This window comes from Terrapene carolina, unplaced genomic scaffold (genome assembly GCF_002925995.2).
Source record: "Terrapene carolina triunguis isolate 2854851 unplaced genomic scaffold, T_m_triunguis-2.0 Scaffold112, whole genome shotgun sequence".
Lineage (NCBI taxonomy): Eukaryota > Metazoa > Chordata > Testudines > Emydidae > Terrapene > Terrapene triunguis.
The window spans coordinates 8,799,303-8,819,528 of record NW_020664463.1 but is presented as its reverse complement, the minus strand read 5'-3'; the positions used below and the strand labels follow the sequence as shown (position 1 = coordinate 8,819,528).

Sequence of the window (20,226 nt, the reverse complement as noted above, 5' to 3'; positions counted from 1 at the left end):
TTGGAAGTAACAGAAGAGGAGAAGGACCTCAGAGTCCTGGTTGATCGCAGGATGACTATGAGTCGGCAATGTGACGTGGCCGTGAAAAAAGCTAATGCGGTCCTGGGATGCATTAGGCGAGGTATTTCTAGTAGGGATAAGGAGGTGTTGGTTCCATTATACAAGGCACTGGTGAAACCTCATTTGGAGTACTGTGTGCAGTTCTGGTCTCCCATGTTTAAAAGGGATGAATACAAACTGGAACGGGTACAGAGAAGGGCCACTAGGATGATCCGAGGAATGGAAAACCTGTCGTATGAAAGGAGACTCGAGGAGCTCGGTTTGTTTACCTTAACCAAAAGAAGGCTGAGGGGGGATATGATTGCTCTCTTTAAATATATCAGAGGGATAAATACCAGGGAGGAGAGGAATTATTTCAGCTCCGTACTAATGTGGACACGAGAACAAATGGATATAAACTGGCCGTTGGGAAGTTTAGGCTTGAAATTAGACGAAGGTTTCTAACCATCAGAGGGGTGAAGTTCTGGAACAGCCTTCCGAGGGAAATAGTGGGGGCGAAAGACCTCTCTGGCTTTAAGATTAAGCTTGATAAGTTTATGGAGGGGATGGTTTGATGGGATAACGTGATTTTAGTCAATAGGTCAATAACGTGCCATCGCTGGTAATTAGCAACAATGATCAATGATGGGATATTAAAAGTTACTACAGAGAACTTTTTTCCAGAGGGTCTGGCTGGAGAATCTTGCTCGCATGCTCGGGGTTCAGCTGATCGCCATATTTGGGGTCGGGAAGGAATTTTCCTCCAGGGTAGATTGGCAGAGGCCTTGGAGGTTTTTCGCCTTCCTCCGCCGCATGGGGCAGGGGTCGCTTGCTGGAGGATTCTCTGCGACTTGAAGTCTTTAAATTATGATTTGGGGACTTCAACAGCCGAGTCAAGGGAGAAAATTATTCCAAGAGTGGGTGGGTCAGCTTTTGTGGCCTGCATCATGCAGGAGGTCAGACTAGATGATCATAATGGTCCCTTCTGACTTTAAAGTCTATGAGTCTGAGTGACTTGTTCATCTTCCAGCAATGACTGGTGCTGTTTGAAGTCTCCATAAACTTCCTTTAAACACTTCTGACTATATTGCTAGAGTTTCTGGCTTACAAGGTTCATGTGCTACTACAGTACTGCATAATCAGAAGGATGGATGGCCTGACCTGGGATACAGGTCTTTATGCTCTTTCTAGCCCTGCCAATGAGTTTTTCTCTGTGAGATTGAGCAAATCACTTACTCTCTCTGTTCTTCAGTTCCCTAGCTATCAAATCTCCTCCCCCACCAAAAAAAATATCCTCAATTTTTTTACCATAATAAATGTATGCAGCATAAAATGATGAATGTTGTACAAGAATGTTGTCTTCTAGGATACTGTACAGAAGTTGAATCATTCCACATTCTTTTACAGCCCATTAATTGGCCTTAAGAAGTATTTCAGTTCAGCTCCAACCCTCTCCCAATGTCCTCCTCTCCCCTCTTCTCCTTCTTCCTTCCCTTTTGCACATCTCTCATGTCTTACACTTAACACTGTGACATGATGAATCTACCATGTAGCTCACCTGGCAGAGTGGGTGGGTCTTTGACTGTTTTTGCAGTTTGTTCCTACGGAGGCTGCTGCTGGCCTCTGCTGACTGAACAGATAGGATTTTGCTTTTGTTATGGCTGTGCTCGCTTCGTACTTGTCCTTTTTTGTTTGCTTGTTTGGTTTTGGGTTTTTAAAGTTTTTAAAAACTCTTCCTTTGAAGGAGCTCCATTGTTCCCATCTGGCTGTAATAATTGAAACCAGCTCCAAATTCAGCACCAAATGAGATCTTTCTCACTCTTCTAATATAGTAGGTTTATCTTTCCATCTCTCTCTAAAGTCTCCTCCAACTCACCTGGAGGAATGATCCTTTTTCCTCCTGAGTCTGTCTAGATACGTAAGGTGGCATGTGATGTGTGGGCCTACAGTAATGACCAGTGTTATCCAACAAACTCCTTTGTTTCATGGTGAGGGAAAGAGTAGCCAACTCAACTGGAGGATCTAGTTCAGGAAAGGTAGGGATCAGGAGGGAGTGGAGCTCCCAGGAACAAAGATAATTAAACAGAATACAACTTGACCACAAGGTAGGTATCTTGATTTTATATGTTTAATATAAAAATTAACATTTTTGAAAAAGGATTAAATATCAATACTGTGTGTGTGTGTGTGTGTGTGTGTGTGTGTGTGTGTGTTTCTCTTTTAAAATGTTAAAAGATCACAAGTAAACAAAAACTAATATTTTCATTTTCATTGTAGGTTTGCAACACAACTACAGACCGGAAACATGCAGACACCTCTTTGGAGAAGTATGTCACTGAACCAGTAATGAACATTGTGAGTGGCTTCTTCAGTTCTCCATTTTCAGATAACAGCACCAGCCTCCAGGTAAGAACAAGGGAGACTGCAACAAATATGTAATTCAGATCATTACTGGAGTCATCTTCTACTCGCTGGAGGGGAGTGCTGCAACTTTCTTTCCTCCTTTATTTCCTCTCTCACTCCTCATGATTCGCACTAACAGTGTAACGCCTCCTGTAAATATGCCCTTGACAAATCGTACTCCTGATGACCCTGATCCAGCAAAGGACTCTTTCTCCACAGAGTATCACATCTGACTTTTGTGACTTCATTGGGCCTTTGCGTGACTATCTCTTTGCAAGATCGGGGCACTTTTGTTTGTGTTTCTAAAAGAGGAAATCTTTGTGGCCCAAGTTGGAAAGTTTCCCACATGTTTGGAACTCAAGAAATCTCCCCATTTTTTTCCTGCAGTATGCTATTTTGTTTAATATCAATGGGAATTTTGATTGAGTAAGGACTGCATGGTTTGACACACTCTATAAGAATGCCAAACTGGTTTATTTTGCATCCTGTACTGAAGAGTGACGATGGTTTAATTGAGTTCTAATTTGAGTATAGAGGCTAAAAGTCATGCATGTAATTTATGTGGCGCATAACTTAGACTTAAAATCATCCTTATAATTACCCTAAAATTAGCTGTTTACCTTTTTGTTTTCAGACACATCAGCCAGTTTTTATTCAACTGCTTCAGTCTGCTTTTAGAATTTACAACTGTACCTGGCCGAACCCTGCACAAAAAGCCTCAGTGGAGTCATGTATCAAAACTTTGGCCGAAGTGGGTATGTGCCAAGTTTTTATTTAATTATTATTTACTGTGTTTTAAATAAGCCTGAGTTGCGATCCATCCATTGTTTTTTGGGTTGTAGCATCCTGGAAATCAAGGCACTGATAATACTAGAAAATTGTGTTATAATTTCATAAGAACAGCCATACTGGGTCAGACCACAGGTCCATCTAGCCCAGTATCCTGTCTTCCGACAGTGGCCAATGCGAGGTGCTCCAGAGGGAATGAACAGAACAGTTAATCATCAAGTGATCCATCCCCTGTTGCCCATTCCCAGCTTCTGGCAAACAGAGGCTGAGGACACCATCCCTGCCCATCCTGGCTAATAGTCATTGATGCACCTATCCTCCATGAATTTCACAATGTAAGTCTCAGAAGCTCTGACTTTCAAGTCTCATTTCTTCCCTCACTTATACCCCATTTGAATCTGTCCCATTCAACGGGGTTGTTCAGGTGAATGGTGGTGTTCAGTGGTGTAAGTGAAAGTAGAATTGGACTCCAAGCAGGTGGTATTCGTCTACGCTATTACATTATGACATAATCTTCTCATACAGAAATGATCTTAAACTGTGTCAGATCATAGGCATTCATAATCATTAAGGCAATACCATATTCACGGCCATGAAAAATGCATCACGGACCGTCTCCCCACCTGGCAAAATCTGGTCTTTTGTGTGCTTTTATCCTCTACCATGCAGATTTCATGGGGGAGATCAGCGTTTCTCAAATTGGGGGTCTTGACCCAAAAGGGAGTTGCAGAAGGCTCACAAGGTTATTTTAGGGGGGGTAGCAGTACTGCCACCCTTACTTCTGTGCTGCCTTCAGAGCTGGGCAGCCGGAGAGTGGTGGCTGTTAGCCAGGCATCCAGCTCTGAAGGCAGCGCCCCACCAGCAGCGCAGAAGAAAGCGTGGCAATACAATACCACAGGGGTAGGCAACCTTTTAGAAGTGGTGTGCCGAGTCTTCATTTATTCACTTTAATTTAAGGTTTTGCATGCCGGTAATACATTTTAACGTTTTTTAGAAGGTCTCTCTCTATAAGTCTATATTATATAACTAAACCATTGTTGTATGTAAAGTAAACAAGGTTTTCAAAATGTTTAAGAAGCTTAATTTAAAATTAAATTAAAATGCTGATCTTACGCCGCCAGCCTGCTCAGCCCCCTTCCAGTCTGGGGTTCTGTTCACCTAGGCCGGCAGCGGGCTGAGTGGGGCCTACGGCCGGGACGCCGGCTGGCAAGGGGCCGGCAGCCGGGACCCCAGTCCTGGGGGGGGCGGAGGGGGTTCAGGGCAGAGGGAAGTGGGGACGTGGGGGGGTTCAGGGCAGAAGGCTGGGTGTGTGTGGGGGGGGCAGGGCAGAAGGCTGGGTGTGGGGGGGTTCAGGGGTCGGGGCTGGGGGTGTGTGGGGGTGCAGGGCAGAAGGCTGGGTGTGGGGGGGGGTTCAGGGCAGAGGGCTGGGGTGCTCGGCTCGTGGGGGTGCTCCCAGTCCCCTGCCCTGAGTGGCTCATGGCAGGGGGCTGGAAGGGATATGCCCTGTTCCACCCCCGTCCCCAAGGTCCCGTCCCCACCTCTTCTCTGCCTCCTCTACGGAGCAGCGAGCACGCTGCCACTCCTCTCCCTCCCCCTCGCAAGGGCCATCAGCTGATCGGCGCAGGGAAGAAGAAGAGGAGGAGGGGCAGGAAAGCACCACACTGGGGGAGGATGCGCGGGAGATGGGAAGCTTGGCTGCTGCAGGACCAAGCTTTCTGCCTCCTGCCCCCGCAGGGGAGAGTGGTGGGCGGGGGGGCTGAGTGGGGCTGGGAGTTTGGACCGCGGCAGGCAGCAGCGTGCCACTCAAAATTGGCTTGTGTGCCGTGTTTGGCACGTGTGCTGTAGGTTGCCAACCCCTGCTATACCATGCCACCCTTACTTCTGCACTGCTGCAGGCAGCGACTCTGCCTTCAGAGCTTGGCTCCCAGCCAGCAGCCGCCACTCTCCACCTGCCTAGCTCTGAAGGCAGCGCCACTGCCAGGAGCAACGCAGAAGTAAGGGTAGCTGTACTTCAAACCCCACTCCCTACAATAACCTTGAGACCTTCCCACAACTCCTTTTTGGGTCAGGACCCCTACAATTACAACACGGTGAAATTTCAGATTTAAATAGCTTAAATCGTGAAATTTACGATTTTAAAAATCCAATGACAGTGAAATTGACCAAAATGGACCATGAATTTGGCAGGGCCCTAATAATCATTGTAGACTCCATTCTGTGGTAAGGCACAGCCCATAGTAGTAGGTGGTGTATAGCTGTGTCATCATTGGAAACATCCCAGGGAAGGAATTGTGGACCAATCAACCAACATTCCCTCCTTTGCTCCTGGGAGATGTTAAGTTATTGCTCACCTGACTCTCATGCTAGCTCAGTTGTTCTGGCCAGTGAGTTGAAACCAAACCCTGAACTTCCCTGATCACTCTTTACTCTCCTGCTCAGGGAAAGGAATAAGCAGGTGCCTTTACTTACCCTTTCACAACACTGGTCCAGGTAGCCTGCCTAAAGGTGTACAGTGGATTCTTACTGCTCTGCCTGTACACATACTCCAAATCAGAATTTGGTCCTTAAGTCAACTACATAATTTAGTAGTATTGAGCTAGAATTCATTAAGGGCTAGAGTATTCAGCCCTTACTCACTTTGAAACCAATGGGACTACTTGTGTGAATAAATGCTCACCCACAAAAGTAGCCCCAATCTAGCCCCAAACAAGTAAATGCTCCAGAAAAAAAAATCTATTAAACAATTAATCCATAACCATTAGAAATTTTTAAAAGGAATTAAAATATCATGTTGTCTGTGTCAAAGGAGAAGACTTTAATTTTTCTTCTGTAGGAGTTTAATCCTAAAGAAGAACTGTCACAGATATTTAGTTAACATTGGCAAAGGTTCAGTTTTAGGATTCAATTTCCACAAAACCAGTATTTTAAAATCTTTTACTTTGTCATGGAAAAGACGATTTGATGTAGATATTTTCTAAAAATGAGCCATTTTGATTGACATTTTCCAAATTCTTTCTGTTTTGAAATCTGCTCAGCCAAAGCAAGCCCAATCAGTGCTGTTATTCTAACCGCATTTTTGTGGCACTACACACTTTGAGTAGTTTTGAAAGCAGCTAGACAACTTGTGGACAACATGAATAAGAAGGGGAGGGAGGGACAGAATCATGATGTTAGAAGCTTGATAGATATAGTTGCTTTAATTTTTTAAAAAAGTTATAGTAAATAACCCCACCACTCTGAGATGATCTCTTGGACGTTTGCTGCGTCTGTAACATTGCAACAACTGACTCTAAATTTAGATTTCAGATTTATTTTACAGTAGTTTCATTTAATGCTTTTGCCAAAGCATCTCATTAACATTTTGTGTGAATTAGTCTAGCAATTTAGCAGCGTACAATTTTTATTTGTTGTGCAAACTGGCTTAATTATGGATCCATCTGGCAGGAGAAGTTAAAAAGTTGAAGATGTTCTTTGTTCCTTATCCCACTGATTTTACAGCTTCAAATAAAGGACCGAGTCCTACAAACCCTTAACTCATATGACTAATGCTCACTCATGGCAATAGCCCTTCTCTGCTCCCCTCCTGCACTCCTGGTATAGGCCATCAGAAAATTAGTGCCTTTGGGAACTAGGAGCAAACAGGGAAGGAACTAGGGGGCTGAAGGATTTTTGTGTCATAATGTCCCCTCGTGGATTAGTGTGTTACCAGTTGTTCAGATCTGTACCTAAAGTCAAAATCCAGCCCACTTAAGTCAGTGTGCCACTTCATATCTACATGGGTACATAAAAGGTTTAGTGTTCTCTTGTCTGTGGCTCTTTTGTTTTTTTTCCGGGAAGGCTTATGTGCTGCAAGTAGCAGATGTGAGATTGACCTTGACTTTTCTTCCAATTGGTGGATTTTTTCCATATCTTGTGGAGTTCCTACATTCCTCTATTGTACTGTAATCTATTGTATTCTGTTTTCTCATATATCTTGTATTGCATGGAGATATTTAAAATAACCTGCTAGATTGTGCTGTTCTAAACTGGAAATCCAATAAAACAGAGGGCCAGATGTGGGCTAACCCTTGCATTGGTACATGTGGGAGAGGAGGATGGCTCAAAGAACCTCCCTCATACTTTGGCTTCTCGCACATGTGCTGACTGCATCTAAAGCCCTTGCAAACCTTCAAGGACAATGGATGCTCAAGGCTAGCTTCACCCAAAGGGGTGGGGAAGAGATGAGGCCATGGCTCCTACTACTACTGTGGGGTGGAGCTGGGCTGCCACTGAGGAGCCTCACACTGTATCCTTCTTAGAGGCTTCCTTAAGCACAATCCCTCCTGCAGCTCCTACTGGGGCAGGGAATCTCTGTACTACCTTCTGCTTAGGGCAGGGGTCGGCAACCTGCAGCTCCAGAGCTTCATGTGGCTCTTTGGCTGCCCCCTTGCAGGCAGCCGTTTTTTGAGGGGGTGTGAGGTACAAGCTCTGGCCGGGAGGCGCTTACCACAGGTGGCTCCCGGCCGGCAGCACAGCAGGGCTCTGGCCCCATGCCGCTCCCAGAAGCGGCTGGCTGCTGGCAGGTCTCTGTGCGCCCCTTGGGGGCAGGGGAGCAGCGGGTCTCTGTGTGCTGCCCGTGCCCGCAAGCAACACCCCCGCAGCTCCCATAGGCCAGGAACTGGCCAATGGGAGCTGTGATGATGGTGCTGGGGGTAGGGGCAGCATGCGGCGCTCCCCGCCCCCGCCCCCCCGCCCCGCCAGGAGCACGTAGAGACGTGCCCAGCAGCCAGCCACTTCTGGGAGCAGCGTGGGGCCAGGGCAGATAGGCAGGCAGCCTGCCTGAACCCTGCTGCACCACCGGGCAGGAGCCACCTGTGGTAAGCGCCTCCCAGCCAGAGCCAGCACCTAGCACCCTCTCCTGCATCCCAGCCGCCTACCCCAGGTCAGAACCCCCTCCTGCACCCAAACTCCCTCCCAGACCCTGCACCCCCTCCTGCATCCCAACCCCCTGCCCCAGGTCAGAATCCCCTCCTGCACCAATCTCCCTCCCAGACCCTGCACCCCCTCCTGCATCCCAATCCCGTGCCCCAGGCCGGAGCTCCCTCCTGTTTATATTTAAATTCAAATGGCAAAAGTCACATTAAAAGTATTGGTGAGATTAAAGTTATTACTAATGTTCAATCATTATTAGTTGATAAATTCTAACTCTACAAGTAGCTTTGCGTGTGATGTGGCTCTCGAAATATTTTGGTCAAAGACAAAAACAAAAAAAGGCTCTTCTTCTTTGAAAGCTTGCCGACCCCTGACTTAGGGCTATGTTCAGGGGCACAGTCTGGCGATGATGTGCCGATTTCCCAATCTGCAGGGACATAGTATTTGGGGCGTTAAAATATGCATGAAAGCGTTGTTGTTGTTGTTATCTTACTGTATTTGCACACCTAAAAGATTGTGATGGATGAGGAGGAGTTTTGATGAGGAGGGAACAAGTGAAAGCAAAGGTGGGGAAAAATTAGAGCTTTTCACTATTAGCTCTGTATATACATTTAGCTACCGGTAAGATTTAAACCTAGTGTTGTGTGCAGAGGTTGTAGACATGGTGCTAAATCCTGCTGGCCTTTCCTATGTGAGTCTGATTCTGTGCTAACTGAAGCCCACACAGCCAAATTGAAAACTGTAGGTTTGCATGAGGGTAGCTGAAGACAGAACTTGGCCTACTGGAGAAGGACTAGCTGTGTAAGTAAGGGAAGCTAAGTGAGCCAAATTCTGCCTTTACATAATTGCTATACAATCCCATTGAAGACAGTGGAGCAAATCCTACATACTTTACTCATGTGGATAGTCCCATTGACGTCAAGTACTCCTGTAAATCAAGGATTTGGCCCACTGGGGTTGCACAGGGGTCACTGCAGTATTTAGCTAAGCATAGCCAGATTTTCCAACTGCTCAGCACCCACAATTGAAGCCAAATATTCAGAAGAACTCAGCATCCACTTAGGCACCTTCATAATGCTTGGTACTCAGAAGCGTCCATTGTGGTGCTTATTTTGTTGCCTAGATAGGAGCTTGAACTCTTTAGGAAAATCTGCCCCCAGATGCAGTTGTGGAGCACGTTTGAAAATCTGATCCCTAGTGATAATGTATATTGTATTCCTTTTCCTGTATGCTGCTCCATCAAGCACAAAATTCTGCTGCATGTCCACATGAGGAGATAAGATAAAGATTTCTTCGTTAATACAAATAGCCGTACCAGGCTTGACTTTAGGCTAGATATGTGAGCACTCTCCTATCTGTTTTTTTTTTTTTTTTTTTTTTTAATTGAGTGTTTGACCGTTTCAATGTTAGGACCTTCATGTTTCACAGCATGGTTTTTCTGAAAAGATTTTGCCTATTTCAGACCAAAGCTGTATTGGGCGGATTTATAGCAGGGACCAGAAGTTTTTGCTGGAAAATAAATTTAGTGTAGCATTGAATGAACAAACATAATTTTTATTTATTTCCTTTTGTGGTAGCCCTGGGTTCAGAAATGAATCCCAGCAGGTACAAAGATCATACACAGAGTTCCCAGGATATCAAAGATCCATGTGATGATACACTTTTAAAAGCCCTGTTTCAGAGTAAGTTTAAGAAATGTACATTCTGCTCAGTGCTGGCAGGTGGATGTAAGTATTGCCTGAAGAGTTTAAGATCATTACATCTGTCGTCTTATGAGCACTGCAGGAATGTATGTGATCTTCCAGGCCAACAAAAAGCAAGGTGCAAAAACTAATTTCTTATTGCCCTGAGACTTCAACTCCTCTTGACTACCAGGGAAAAACTTCATAAGAGTTTCAGGCTTCACTTACTACTTTTGTCTCCAGGCAGATTTACCTGCCTTCAGTTCAGAAAGGAGCTGTAGGGACTTGTCTCCTTTTGCAGACCTTTCTCAGGCTCTACCCTTCTCACCACTGATACTTTGTGTGCGCTTCTTAACGCCACCTGTCTTTAGCCATCTGTCCATATTTCACTGTCACGTACAGTTATAGTGCAACATAAACAACCAAAACCCCCCCTAAGTTCTGAGCTCAGTTAGACTGGACAGTTGCTGGGCAACTGAACCCGCTCTGCACAGTGACTGGAGATGAGGGCTCTGTGTATCTGTGTTCTCATTGGCACATCTTGAAGTAAATTAACTACCGTATTTTATATAACAGCTTCATCTGAGTAGACTATTATGGGTATGCATACCACAGTTTGGGAACACCTGCCCTAAAAAATCTGGAGGGCTTGAGGCCAGTCCTGATTCTTCGTTTAAAATGCAAAAAAAAAAAAAAAAAATCTTGTGAAAGATCCGTTTTTCCACGTGGTAACGTTGCAAGATGTCACCCATCCTCACGCCAAAGGGACTGGGCAGTAGGCATCCACTTTCTGGTTACTGTTTTCTCATGTTCCACAACCCAGTCGTGTGCCGATTTACTCAGGTAAAGAAAAGCATGTCTGGGTAATAGAGCCCAATCCTGCTCCCATTGAACTCAGTGGCAAAACCCACATTGATTTAATGGTGTGGGATCAGACTCTTAGTTTCCAAGCTAAACAATGTTCCAGGGTCCCTTTCAAATAGCCGGCATTGCTGCTTAGTTAAGCAATGACTGTTAGTGCATCATACTCCAACACATGCTTTTTCTGCTGCTACGAGATCAAAGAACTGCAATATATTGAATTACATGCTGGCTAAACCTGAATATATTATCCCCATTTTCTATAAAGTATCTATTAGCATTGTTCTATATTTCTCCACCTGCAAGGAATCAAAGATATTCGCTCTAGAGGCTTTTTATACCGCAATTTTGCATTGCACACAGGATGTCTGCTAATCTATTTATAAAGGTCCTCGTTATAGCTTTTTATTGTAAAGGTTTTACTTATGCCATATTCCTTGTATGCATTTTGTCTACATCTCAGATAGAGAACGCGGTGTAAAGGACCTTTCAGCAGCAGGAGCATGACTTTACCATTACCATCGTGACTGAAATAAATGGGATCACTCACACAAGCAAGCAGTGGCAGGATCAGTCCCTACATTTTATTACTTCACAATAGCGGAGGTCAAAAAAATCTTCTGGTCTATTTCTTTAGCACTTCCAAGCCAAGTGATGTCAGTCATTACCAACTCAGATTCTAGGACAATAGGTGGTAAGATGCTGTATGAGAGAAACAAAGAGAATTCCAATTCCCATCCTATTGGAGCAGTGGATGCTAATTATAAGAATGCTATTTCAGCTCACTGCTATTCCACTATACTGGTATATAGAATCTGGGGAAAACCTGTAAGGTTTGCATACATGTGCTGTAAGGTGTTTTCCTTCTACCATAAAAAGTTACAAATAGGAAACATTAAACTTGGAATCTAGGCTCAATATTATTGTCTCTTTTTGAAAGGATTATTTGTGTGTTAATACCCATACAGATAGACTGTCCGAAAATAATTCCTTCACCTCAGCAGACTTCATTTTACTTCCCATTTGAGTTTTTCACAAAATGGAGAAGGAAGAAAACTCCTCTTCCATTTTCAATTTTTTTTTAGTTCAAATCAAATGATTATAATATTGTTACATTTCTGACAGCAGGGAGAATACATTTCAGACAAAGCACATATTTTATTCTATTTTAACTGTTTGTGTTTCCCTAATTGCAAGAAAAATTCAATGATGATCTTTTTGTGGAATGATAAATATTTTAACTTAAGTTTTCAGCTGGAAGAAAATATATGTGCTGCCAATGAAAGGTACCAGATTGGCAGCCTTGTGCATTGTCTACACACAAAGCTTTTATTTCCTGTAAAAACTTCCTACCATTGCTACCATCAACGTCTTTCCAACCAGATTTATTTATTAAGCAGTCAGTAAATGATTAAGGAGCTGGCGGGACGGATTTATGAAGCAAGATTAATTGAACTAAATATGTATTGCTCAGTTAAGTGGCAACAGGGCTGGGTGGGAGAACACAATAGCTGTCTGTTTACACCCCGGAGGTACTGGTAATGAGGGAGCGGGAATGTTTAGGGTGGTACAAGGGGGTATAATTACTGTAAAAGATAATGGGATAAAAACCTCCTAACTGTGAGAGTTTTTAGTCTGAGGAATAATCTTCCTAGGGAAGTCAATGGTGAGAGCGCCGTCCATAGAAATTCTGAAAATTAAATTGGACGTAGACGTAGACAAGATGGTGTAGTGGAAGAACAGTCCTTCACCAGCAGGGGAATGGAATAGATGTGCTACTGTGATAGGCCTGGTCTAATTCCAGTTTCTATGGTTCTGTGAAAGAACCTACATGTACATATTATTTTTCAAATATAGACACCCGGCTTCCAGGCCAGGTTTAGCTCTGTTGCTAGTGAGTACAGAGTGCTCTTTTGACTTCAAAAACAAGGAGTCCAGTGGCACCTTAAAGACTAACAGATTTATTTGGGCATAAGCTTTCGTGGGTAAAAAAACCTCACTTTGCCCACCTGCACGTGGGACCTGAATTTAGCTATTGCTTATAGTGACTGTAATGCTCACTGTTTATTTTGGGTCCCATTCTGTCTATATACCCAAGCAGTTTGCACGTTGAAGGGAGCAGAGAAACTGGTGCATTGAGTTCACAAGAAACCATTCCAGAATTTTTACATGTTGGTCTAGCTAAATGCATTGTCAGCGTCACTTTTTTCAGCTGGCACCATTTACTCATTGGTCTTGGTGCTGGACTGTGTTTGTTGCTAGTGGGAATGTGTGTGCACTGGTGCAGGGGTTCTCAACCTTTTTCTTTCTGAGGCCCCGCTATAAAAACTCCCCGGCCACCAGTGCCACAGTAATTGGTTTTCTGCATATAAAAGCCAGGCTGGAGTTAGGGCAGGACAATTGCCTGGGGTCCCATGCCAGAGGGGCCCCCATGAAGCTACATTGGTCAGGCTTTGGCTTCAGCCCTGGGTGGCGGGGCTCAGAGCCCCAGACTTCAGCCCCATGCGGTGGGGCTTTGGCTTTCTGCCCTGGGCCCCAGCTAGTCTAACACTGGCCATGCTTGGAGGCCCCCCTGATACCTGCTTGCAGCTCCCCAGGGAACCCCGAGACCCTGGTAGAGAACCACTGTGCTAATGGGAGTATATGTGTGCGCACCAGCCTGGGAGCTAGTCACATCTGTTTCCCAGCAAACCAGGCTTCCTCAGACAGTGAAGAACACCCCGAGTTATTAGAGGTGAAATTCAGCCTGGTGCAGAAGTGGGACTGAGATGGTATATAGGCCTGTGCTGACCCTCTGCACAAGAGTGAATTACACTCTAGATGAGCATATGTTCTAGTCCACTGTGGTGGGATTGTGGCTGGGTACACAAGTGACATACCAAGCTGCTTGTGCAGTCACACAATCGATTGCATCCTTTCCCCGCACTGCACATCAGTCACCCCAAGGGCAGGATTTAATCAGTTTCTGGCCTCATCTTCTTTTGATTCTGACCCTGGTTTGCAAGTTGTTTGTCTGTTTTCCAAAAGTATTCCAAAGTGGAGCAAAAACAAACATGCTTTTAAATATTTTATGTTCATACTTTAAGGGAGATTGACACGTTTTGAAGAGGAAAGCAGCCTACAACACCTAAATTAAAAATAAATATTTATGTTCACATTTGTTCGTCAGCTTTCCAAAATGTAAAAATATGTTTCATGTTGTTTTAAATAATGAAATGTGAAACAAATGAAAGATAAACTTTCTACAAGCTGCAAGGAAATAAGAAGACAAAGCCTTTGTTTATAGCTTAGATTTCAACAATGCCCTTTGACAATCAATGCAACTCTTAATTACAAATGGAATTATACATATAAGAACTGTTCAAAACAAAGGAGCATTTTTTTTCTGGTTTTCTTTGTGATAGTTTTAATTAGCTGCGACTCTTTGAACAATCATAGCCCTTGACTGCTATTCAGACACTGATGGAAGTTGTTAACTTCAAATAATATCTGTGGGGATGTAGAAGTACAGGGGTTCCCGCACCACATGCTCCGCTGTTAATATATTCTCAGGTATATTGGAATTCTGCATACCTAATATTTAAGTGCAAATTAACATTATCCCATAACTTTCCAGTGATTGACATGATAGGGAAAAATAATCCAGGCAGAACAACATGCAGAAACAATAACTACAAATAATGGCCAGTCATACATTGTGCTTTTCTCTTAATAACCACGTACCCCTTCTCCAAAACAAATAGAAGTTGGGGGTGGGGGGGCAAACTGGGCTGTCATGTGAAAGCAGCTTCTCTTGACACTGGCGATGAATGGGTTGTGCAGCTGCTGGGAAATGCATCTTCCCATATTTGGCACAACACCACTACTTAATTCCCCAAGGCAAACTCTCTTTTAAGGAAAGTGTCTACCAGAGATGCAAGTCTATTCAAGGGGAGCTGCACCTCCTGCACCAGTTTGGCTCAGCTGCCTGTGCTCCAGACACAAGCACGGGTTAGGCATTGGGATATGCTAGTGTGGAGTCTTGCAGAGTCCTATTGAAATCAATGGGTCTCAGCACTAATAGGTCCCACTGCAGCATTGGGGATGTGGAAGGTAGAGCAATCTTGCTCTAGTCCAGAATATCATTAGTTCAGTTCCATACCAGGATTTGGGTTTATTCCAAGTGCTGGCATTGCAGTATAGTACTTGGGGAGAGGGGGAGGTCCCTGTTGGTCTTCAGAGATGCATTGTCCTTGCCAACGGTAACGGGGCGATGACTCACCAGTGCGGTGCCTCCTGCTGGTCGTTCTGGGAATTAGCTCTTGTCCAGGTCCGGAGCGCCCTCTGCTGGGCGATGTCTTGCTTGCTGCTAGCCCTGGTGTCCCTCCCGGACCCTGGTGCCCCTTCTCTCAGGGTTCTGCCCCCTGCGGTACACCACAGTCTCTCTGGGTCTCCCCTCCCCAGGGAACCCCCAACCCATTATCCTCACCTCGCCTCAGTCTTGGGCTAATGCCAGTCACCATCTAGCCCCCACTCACTGGGGCGGACTGCAGTATAATTGGCAAGGAGGGTTTGGACCTGCTGCCTCTGCCTGCCCTTGGGCTGCCCTCTGCAACCCCAGTACCTTTTCTGGCCTTTAGTAAGGCCTGCAGCCTGAGGGTTTTCCAGGCTGGAGCTCCCCAGCCCCGCTGGCCTTCCCCCAGCCCTGCTCCACTCTGGGTACCTTGCTCAGCAGCCAGTCCCCTCCCTCTCAACAGCTAGAGAGAGACTGACTTAGCTCCAGCCTAGCAGCCCCTTTATAGGGCCAGCTGTGGCCTGATTGGGGCATGGCCCCAGCTTAGGCTACTTTCCCAATCAGCCTAGGTTTTTCTCTCAGCCCCGGCCCTCTCCAAGGCTGCTTTTACCCCTCCGGGCAGACCACCCCACTACACCAACATATACCCTGATACAATAAAGCATTTAAATGCCTGCATAACTTTAAGCATGTATGTAGTACTTTTGAGGCTGATGCATACGCACTGAAGTCAACAGAAACACTCCCACTGACTTCAGTGGGGTTTGGATCAGGCGCAGTGGTACTTCTCGCATGATCAAAGCTGTACATGTATTTAAATGCTTTGCAGGATCAGGACCACGTTCTATCTCTCAGTAATGTGTACTAACTATGCTAGAAAACATTAATCTTATTACAAAATGCTTTGGGAATACCTTGAGTATCAAAGAAATCAAACACTTCAGAATTGCTCACTCAGGTTTTAAGTACTTACTTCAAAGGCAATGTTGGTGTAATAAGAAAAATAGGCAGCTTTTAGTTACTGGTTTATTTACCTGAAGAACACTAGCAATCTAGAATATTTTTTCTGTTGCTCAGACATTTATTAAGGATAACACTGTGCTATGGAAATTAAGTAAAGTCGTAAATAGAACTAATAGGCAGCAAGGGAGTGATTCCTAACTTTTCAAGCACGTCAGCAAATCTGCCTCCTATTGTCGCTGTGTCTACCTGACATTACTTGTTGAACCTCAAACATTCCACACAGACACTTAAAAGAATGCCACTCTGGTCCATTGCAGCATGGAGGGATCTGTGTAACCCAGACTTCCTGCGTAGAAGATAGTACATCAGAATTATTTATGGCATTCCCCTTTTTTTGAAAAGGCCGTCACAATTAACATGGCATTAGCTGAACTATCGGTGCCTTGTAGGAACTGGTGCAAGATTTCTCTACCTCTTACCTTCAAGCTTAAAAATCAACTTGTATAGTTCTTTGGCTATTTATTAATTATTACTCTTTTGCATTGTGGTAGAACCCAGGAGCCTCAGTCATTGATCAGGACTGCATTGTGCCAGGCATTGTACAATATGATCACATAAAGGGTAGAAGTGGGCGGGGGGAACAAACGAAGCTGGAGTCCTTTTATATGTCTAAGTAGTTTAAGTGCATAAAACATGCAGGCAACACTGGGATATATGGGGTACATGCATATCTATATCTAAGAAGACTAAAAAGAATTTTCAAATTTACTCTTAAATGGATAAGTAGCTACTGAAATAATAATTGCTAATTTTGCTGCTGTTGCTAATGTCTTTGTAATTGATTTCATCTGAATCATTTCAATTGATTCATTCTTTAAAGCAGAGGTGTACCTTTTACCTATGAGAAATAAGAAATCATGGACCAGATCCTCAGCTGGTATAAATTGGTGTAGCTTTATTAACTTAAATAGTGCTACACTGATTAACACCAGGTGAGGATCTGGCCCTTATTTTTAAAGGGTGAAATCCTGGCCCCACTGAAGTCAAGGGCAAAAGGCTCCTTGTATGGGATCTGGATTTCACCCAAAATGATTTACAAAGGACCCGAAAGCATTCTTTATTGTAAATGTTGTCTTCTGCTTAAAGCAAAGAACCGTGGGATTGCAATTCCGGTGGATTTAGACAGCCAGGTAAATACCCTGTTCATGAAGAGTCATTCCAATATGGTGCAGAGAGCGGCCATGGGATGGAGAATGTCTGCCCGCAGTGGACCTCGTTTTAAAGAAGCTCTTGGAGGGCCTGCCTGGGATTACAGGAATATAATTGAAAAACTGCAGGTATGGTAGCAAATGCCTGATGCTGTGTGCGTGACCATGCGTTTTGTCTAGATATGTTCGTGACAGTAAGAACAACCCAAGGACAGAGGGCAAGGGGCACTCTGATATCTAGCAGTGAGAGTCAGCTGGCCTGAGCAGCTCAGTATATCTCAACTCGCTATTGTTATAATCTCTGTCTAAAAGATGTCGTGTAATATGCACATTGTTTTGGTGAAATTTGGGGCTGTGGGAGTGTGTTGGGGTCATCTTGCTGTTGTAACCAAGCTGGTGGAAGCCCGAGTGGGGTTGGGGGGTGTAGACAAGCTGCTGGGGTCAGAGCTGCTGAGCCAGGGCTGTCTAAGCACCCAGATATGCAGGGTGTGACCTGCATCCCTCTTCCTGATGTGAGCATCCCAGGTTGGGAGCTACAGCAGCAAAACATTGTGAGACGCCCAGGATTGCAGGGCTAGTGGTGACACAGCCCCTCCCTGGTCTGGATTGCTCCCCTGAACCCTGATTGGACCATCACAATGTTGTATACACCTATTCAAAGGGAAGCCAACACCTTGGGCCTTGCACTCCTATGACCTAATTCAGCCCCCACAGGAGTCAATGGGAGTCTTTTGCCCCTGGGCGATTATGATTGCCAGAGCATAGCAAGACCAGCCAGGTCTTATTTCTCATGACCATGCCCCTACTGCAGGTGCAAAAAGTTAAGAGTGGTGTAGGAGTCGCTACAGTGCTTCTGTATCACTGGAGGATCCCCCTGTGCTGGGAGATCATCCTGTGGTGTGAGATGTACTGGCTTTAGAGACACTGTATACTCCAAAGAGCTTAGAACCTTGTCGGCGTGGTACAGTAACGCACACTAGAGGGTTGTGGTTTCTAAAGCGCGGCAGCGTGTTGTGCACTAACTGGCCCGGCAGTCCTGCTGGCACAGACTAAAAGTTCCCTGGTGCACGTCAACATGGTGCTCTTTGGAAAGGGATTATGTTAATGTGCACTAGGGAACCTTTAATGCACCCCAGCAGGATCTACATGTGCCAGTTAGCATGAAACACATTGGCACCCTTTAGAAGTCACACCCTTCCAGTGCACGTTGCTGTGCCTTGTAGACAAGAGGTAAGTATAAAACTAAGAGACAACAGGTGGATACAGACAGACAGGGGAGTATAAGGAAAAAAAGATGCAAGGCAGGGGCTTCAGCACACTGGTTTCCTAACCATTGTCAAGTTTTTTGTAGGCACCATGGTAAGGAGAGTTTTGAAGGAGGGCAGTTAGGTAGTTCTGTGGAAGTTTGTGGGAAGCTGCTGGCAAGTGTGATGGGCAGCAAAGGAGAATGCCAAACAAGCACCTCCAGGCTATGTAACAAGTGGGTGGGAAGACTGGCACCATGGGTTGATGGGAGGCGGGATGACAAATGACAACAAATATTTGTCCGATATTTCGTTCACATAATATGAAATTCATCAACTAAGTCATTCAAGTGTGATTGGACCAGCTTTTGCCATAATTGACCTTCTTCTTCTGCTTCTTTATTTAGGATGTAGTCTCCTCCTTGGAACAGCAGTTCACCCCCATGATGCAGGCTGAATTCTCAGTGTTGGTTGATGTATTGCATAGCCCTGAACTTCTCTTTCCTGAGGGGAGTGATGCAAGAATAAGATGTGGTGCTTTCTTGTCCAAGTAAGTGGCACAGAAAGTGTCCTGTTTATTTTTTTTCTGAAAAGACGACAGAGATAACATTTTCAGAAGCGCTTAAGTCCCACTTACAAAAGGCACTTAGGAGTCCAAGTCTCACTGATACCCTTTATTTATATATATTTTTGTTACATAGTTTACGTGTCCCATTAGTAAGGGAGTTGTATGTGTGACATGATTAAAACGAAAACCCTTGTGGCTTGCTGAAATTAAGACAGTCTCAACAAATTTCTGTTTTCCTAATCACCATTTATGTTAAATTGCCCCCAAATACATTGCAAGGTCTCAGACATTCCATGTTAGAAGGGTGTGTTTTTAATTCATATTCTTTGGGGGCATGCTGAGCTACCTTTTGAGACAAAGTAAATAAATCCTTTGGTTTTATTTTAAATTGCAAACTCTGAAATAGCTCTTCTAAATGTACATTTCACTGGTGCCTTTGCATGGTTTTGAATTATAGGTGGTTTTATTTGCAGTTTGGGCATTGGAAGAGAGCCGTTCGGTTTTGCTTTATTAGTCCTTAGTGAGATGCCCTATTTGCCCTTGAGGAACTGTATAATTTAGAGGTAACTTGAGGGCACTGAAAATTTGGCAGGTTTCCTGATTCCTCAGCTTTTTGCACATTCTGCACAGGTAGCGTTATATACTTCATATGTTTCCCCCTTCCCCCCCCTCCCCCAAAAAAAGACTAAATGTTGCATTTTTTTGTCCCTTGTGTCAAAACTTTCACTGGAAGTTAATGGGAATTTTGAATGAGTAAAGACTGCAGGATTTGGCCTATGGTGTACAAGGAATACATTTTCTTTTAAATGATCTACTGTTGCCCAGTGATACTTTGCAATACTATATAAATGGCACTATTAATATGCAGTCATTTTAAAATTATGGTTAATAATAATATGACTTACATTTAGACCATGATGAGCTCATCTCACGAGCCTGGTCATCACTTGAATGGGAGACTTCCAAAGAAATCCTGGCATGCTGCAGGAAGTGATATTAGTAGTGAACCCAGCATGATGATAGGGGGCATGGTGTTATGGCTGATTCTCTCTTTTGGATTAGATGTAAATGATGCTTTATGCAAGAATATGTATATTCGCTCCGGTGTTTTTGCTCAATTCTGATTTGAGCAATATTGTTTTGCCTTCCTAAACTCCTATTGCAGTTTTATTTGGATGCAGAATTCTACTTTACTTCCTGCCCTAAACTGCCCTGCAGAGTTCCTGTGTGCACTTAAACAGCTGCTGCATTCCATCCAGAGGTGACTGCATTTCTGTGCTGAGCA

The 20,226-nt window shown here is 44.4% G+C and overlaps 1 protein-coding gene across 1 annotated transcript in view; it reads left to right on the top strand.

The window, feature by feature from the left end:
- ITPR2 (inositol 1,4,5-trisphosphate receptor type 2) overlaps positions 1-20,226 on the top strand; it is a 346,451-nt gene that overhangs the window by 179,026 nt on the left and 147,199 nt on the right. The window contains exons 33-36 of the mRNA XM_026652241.2: positions 2,317-2,445; positions 3,077-3,197; positions 17,068-17,258; positions 18,781-18,923. Of these exons, the coding sequence (XP_026508026.1) occupies positions 2,317-2,445; positions 3,077-3,197; positions 17,068-17,258; positions 18,781-18,923 (584 nt within the window). The remainder of the gene's footprint in view (positions 1-2,316; positions 2,446-3,076; positions 3,198-17,067; positions 17,259-18,780; positions 18,924-20,226) is intronic.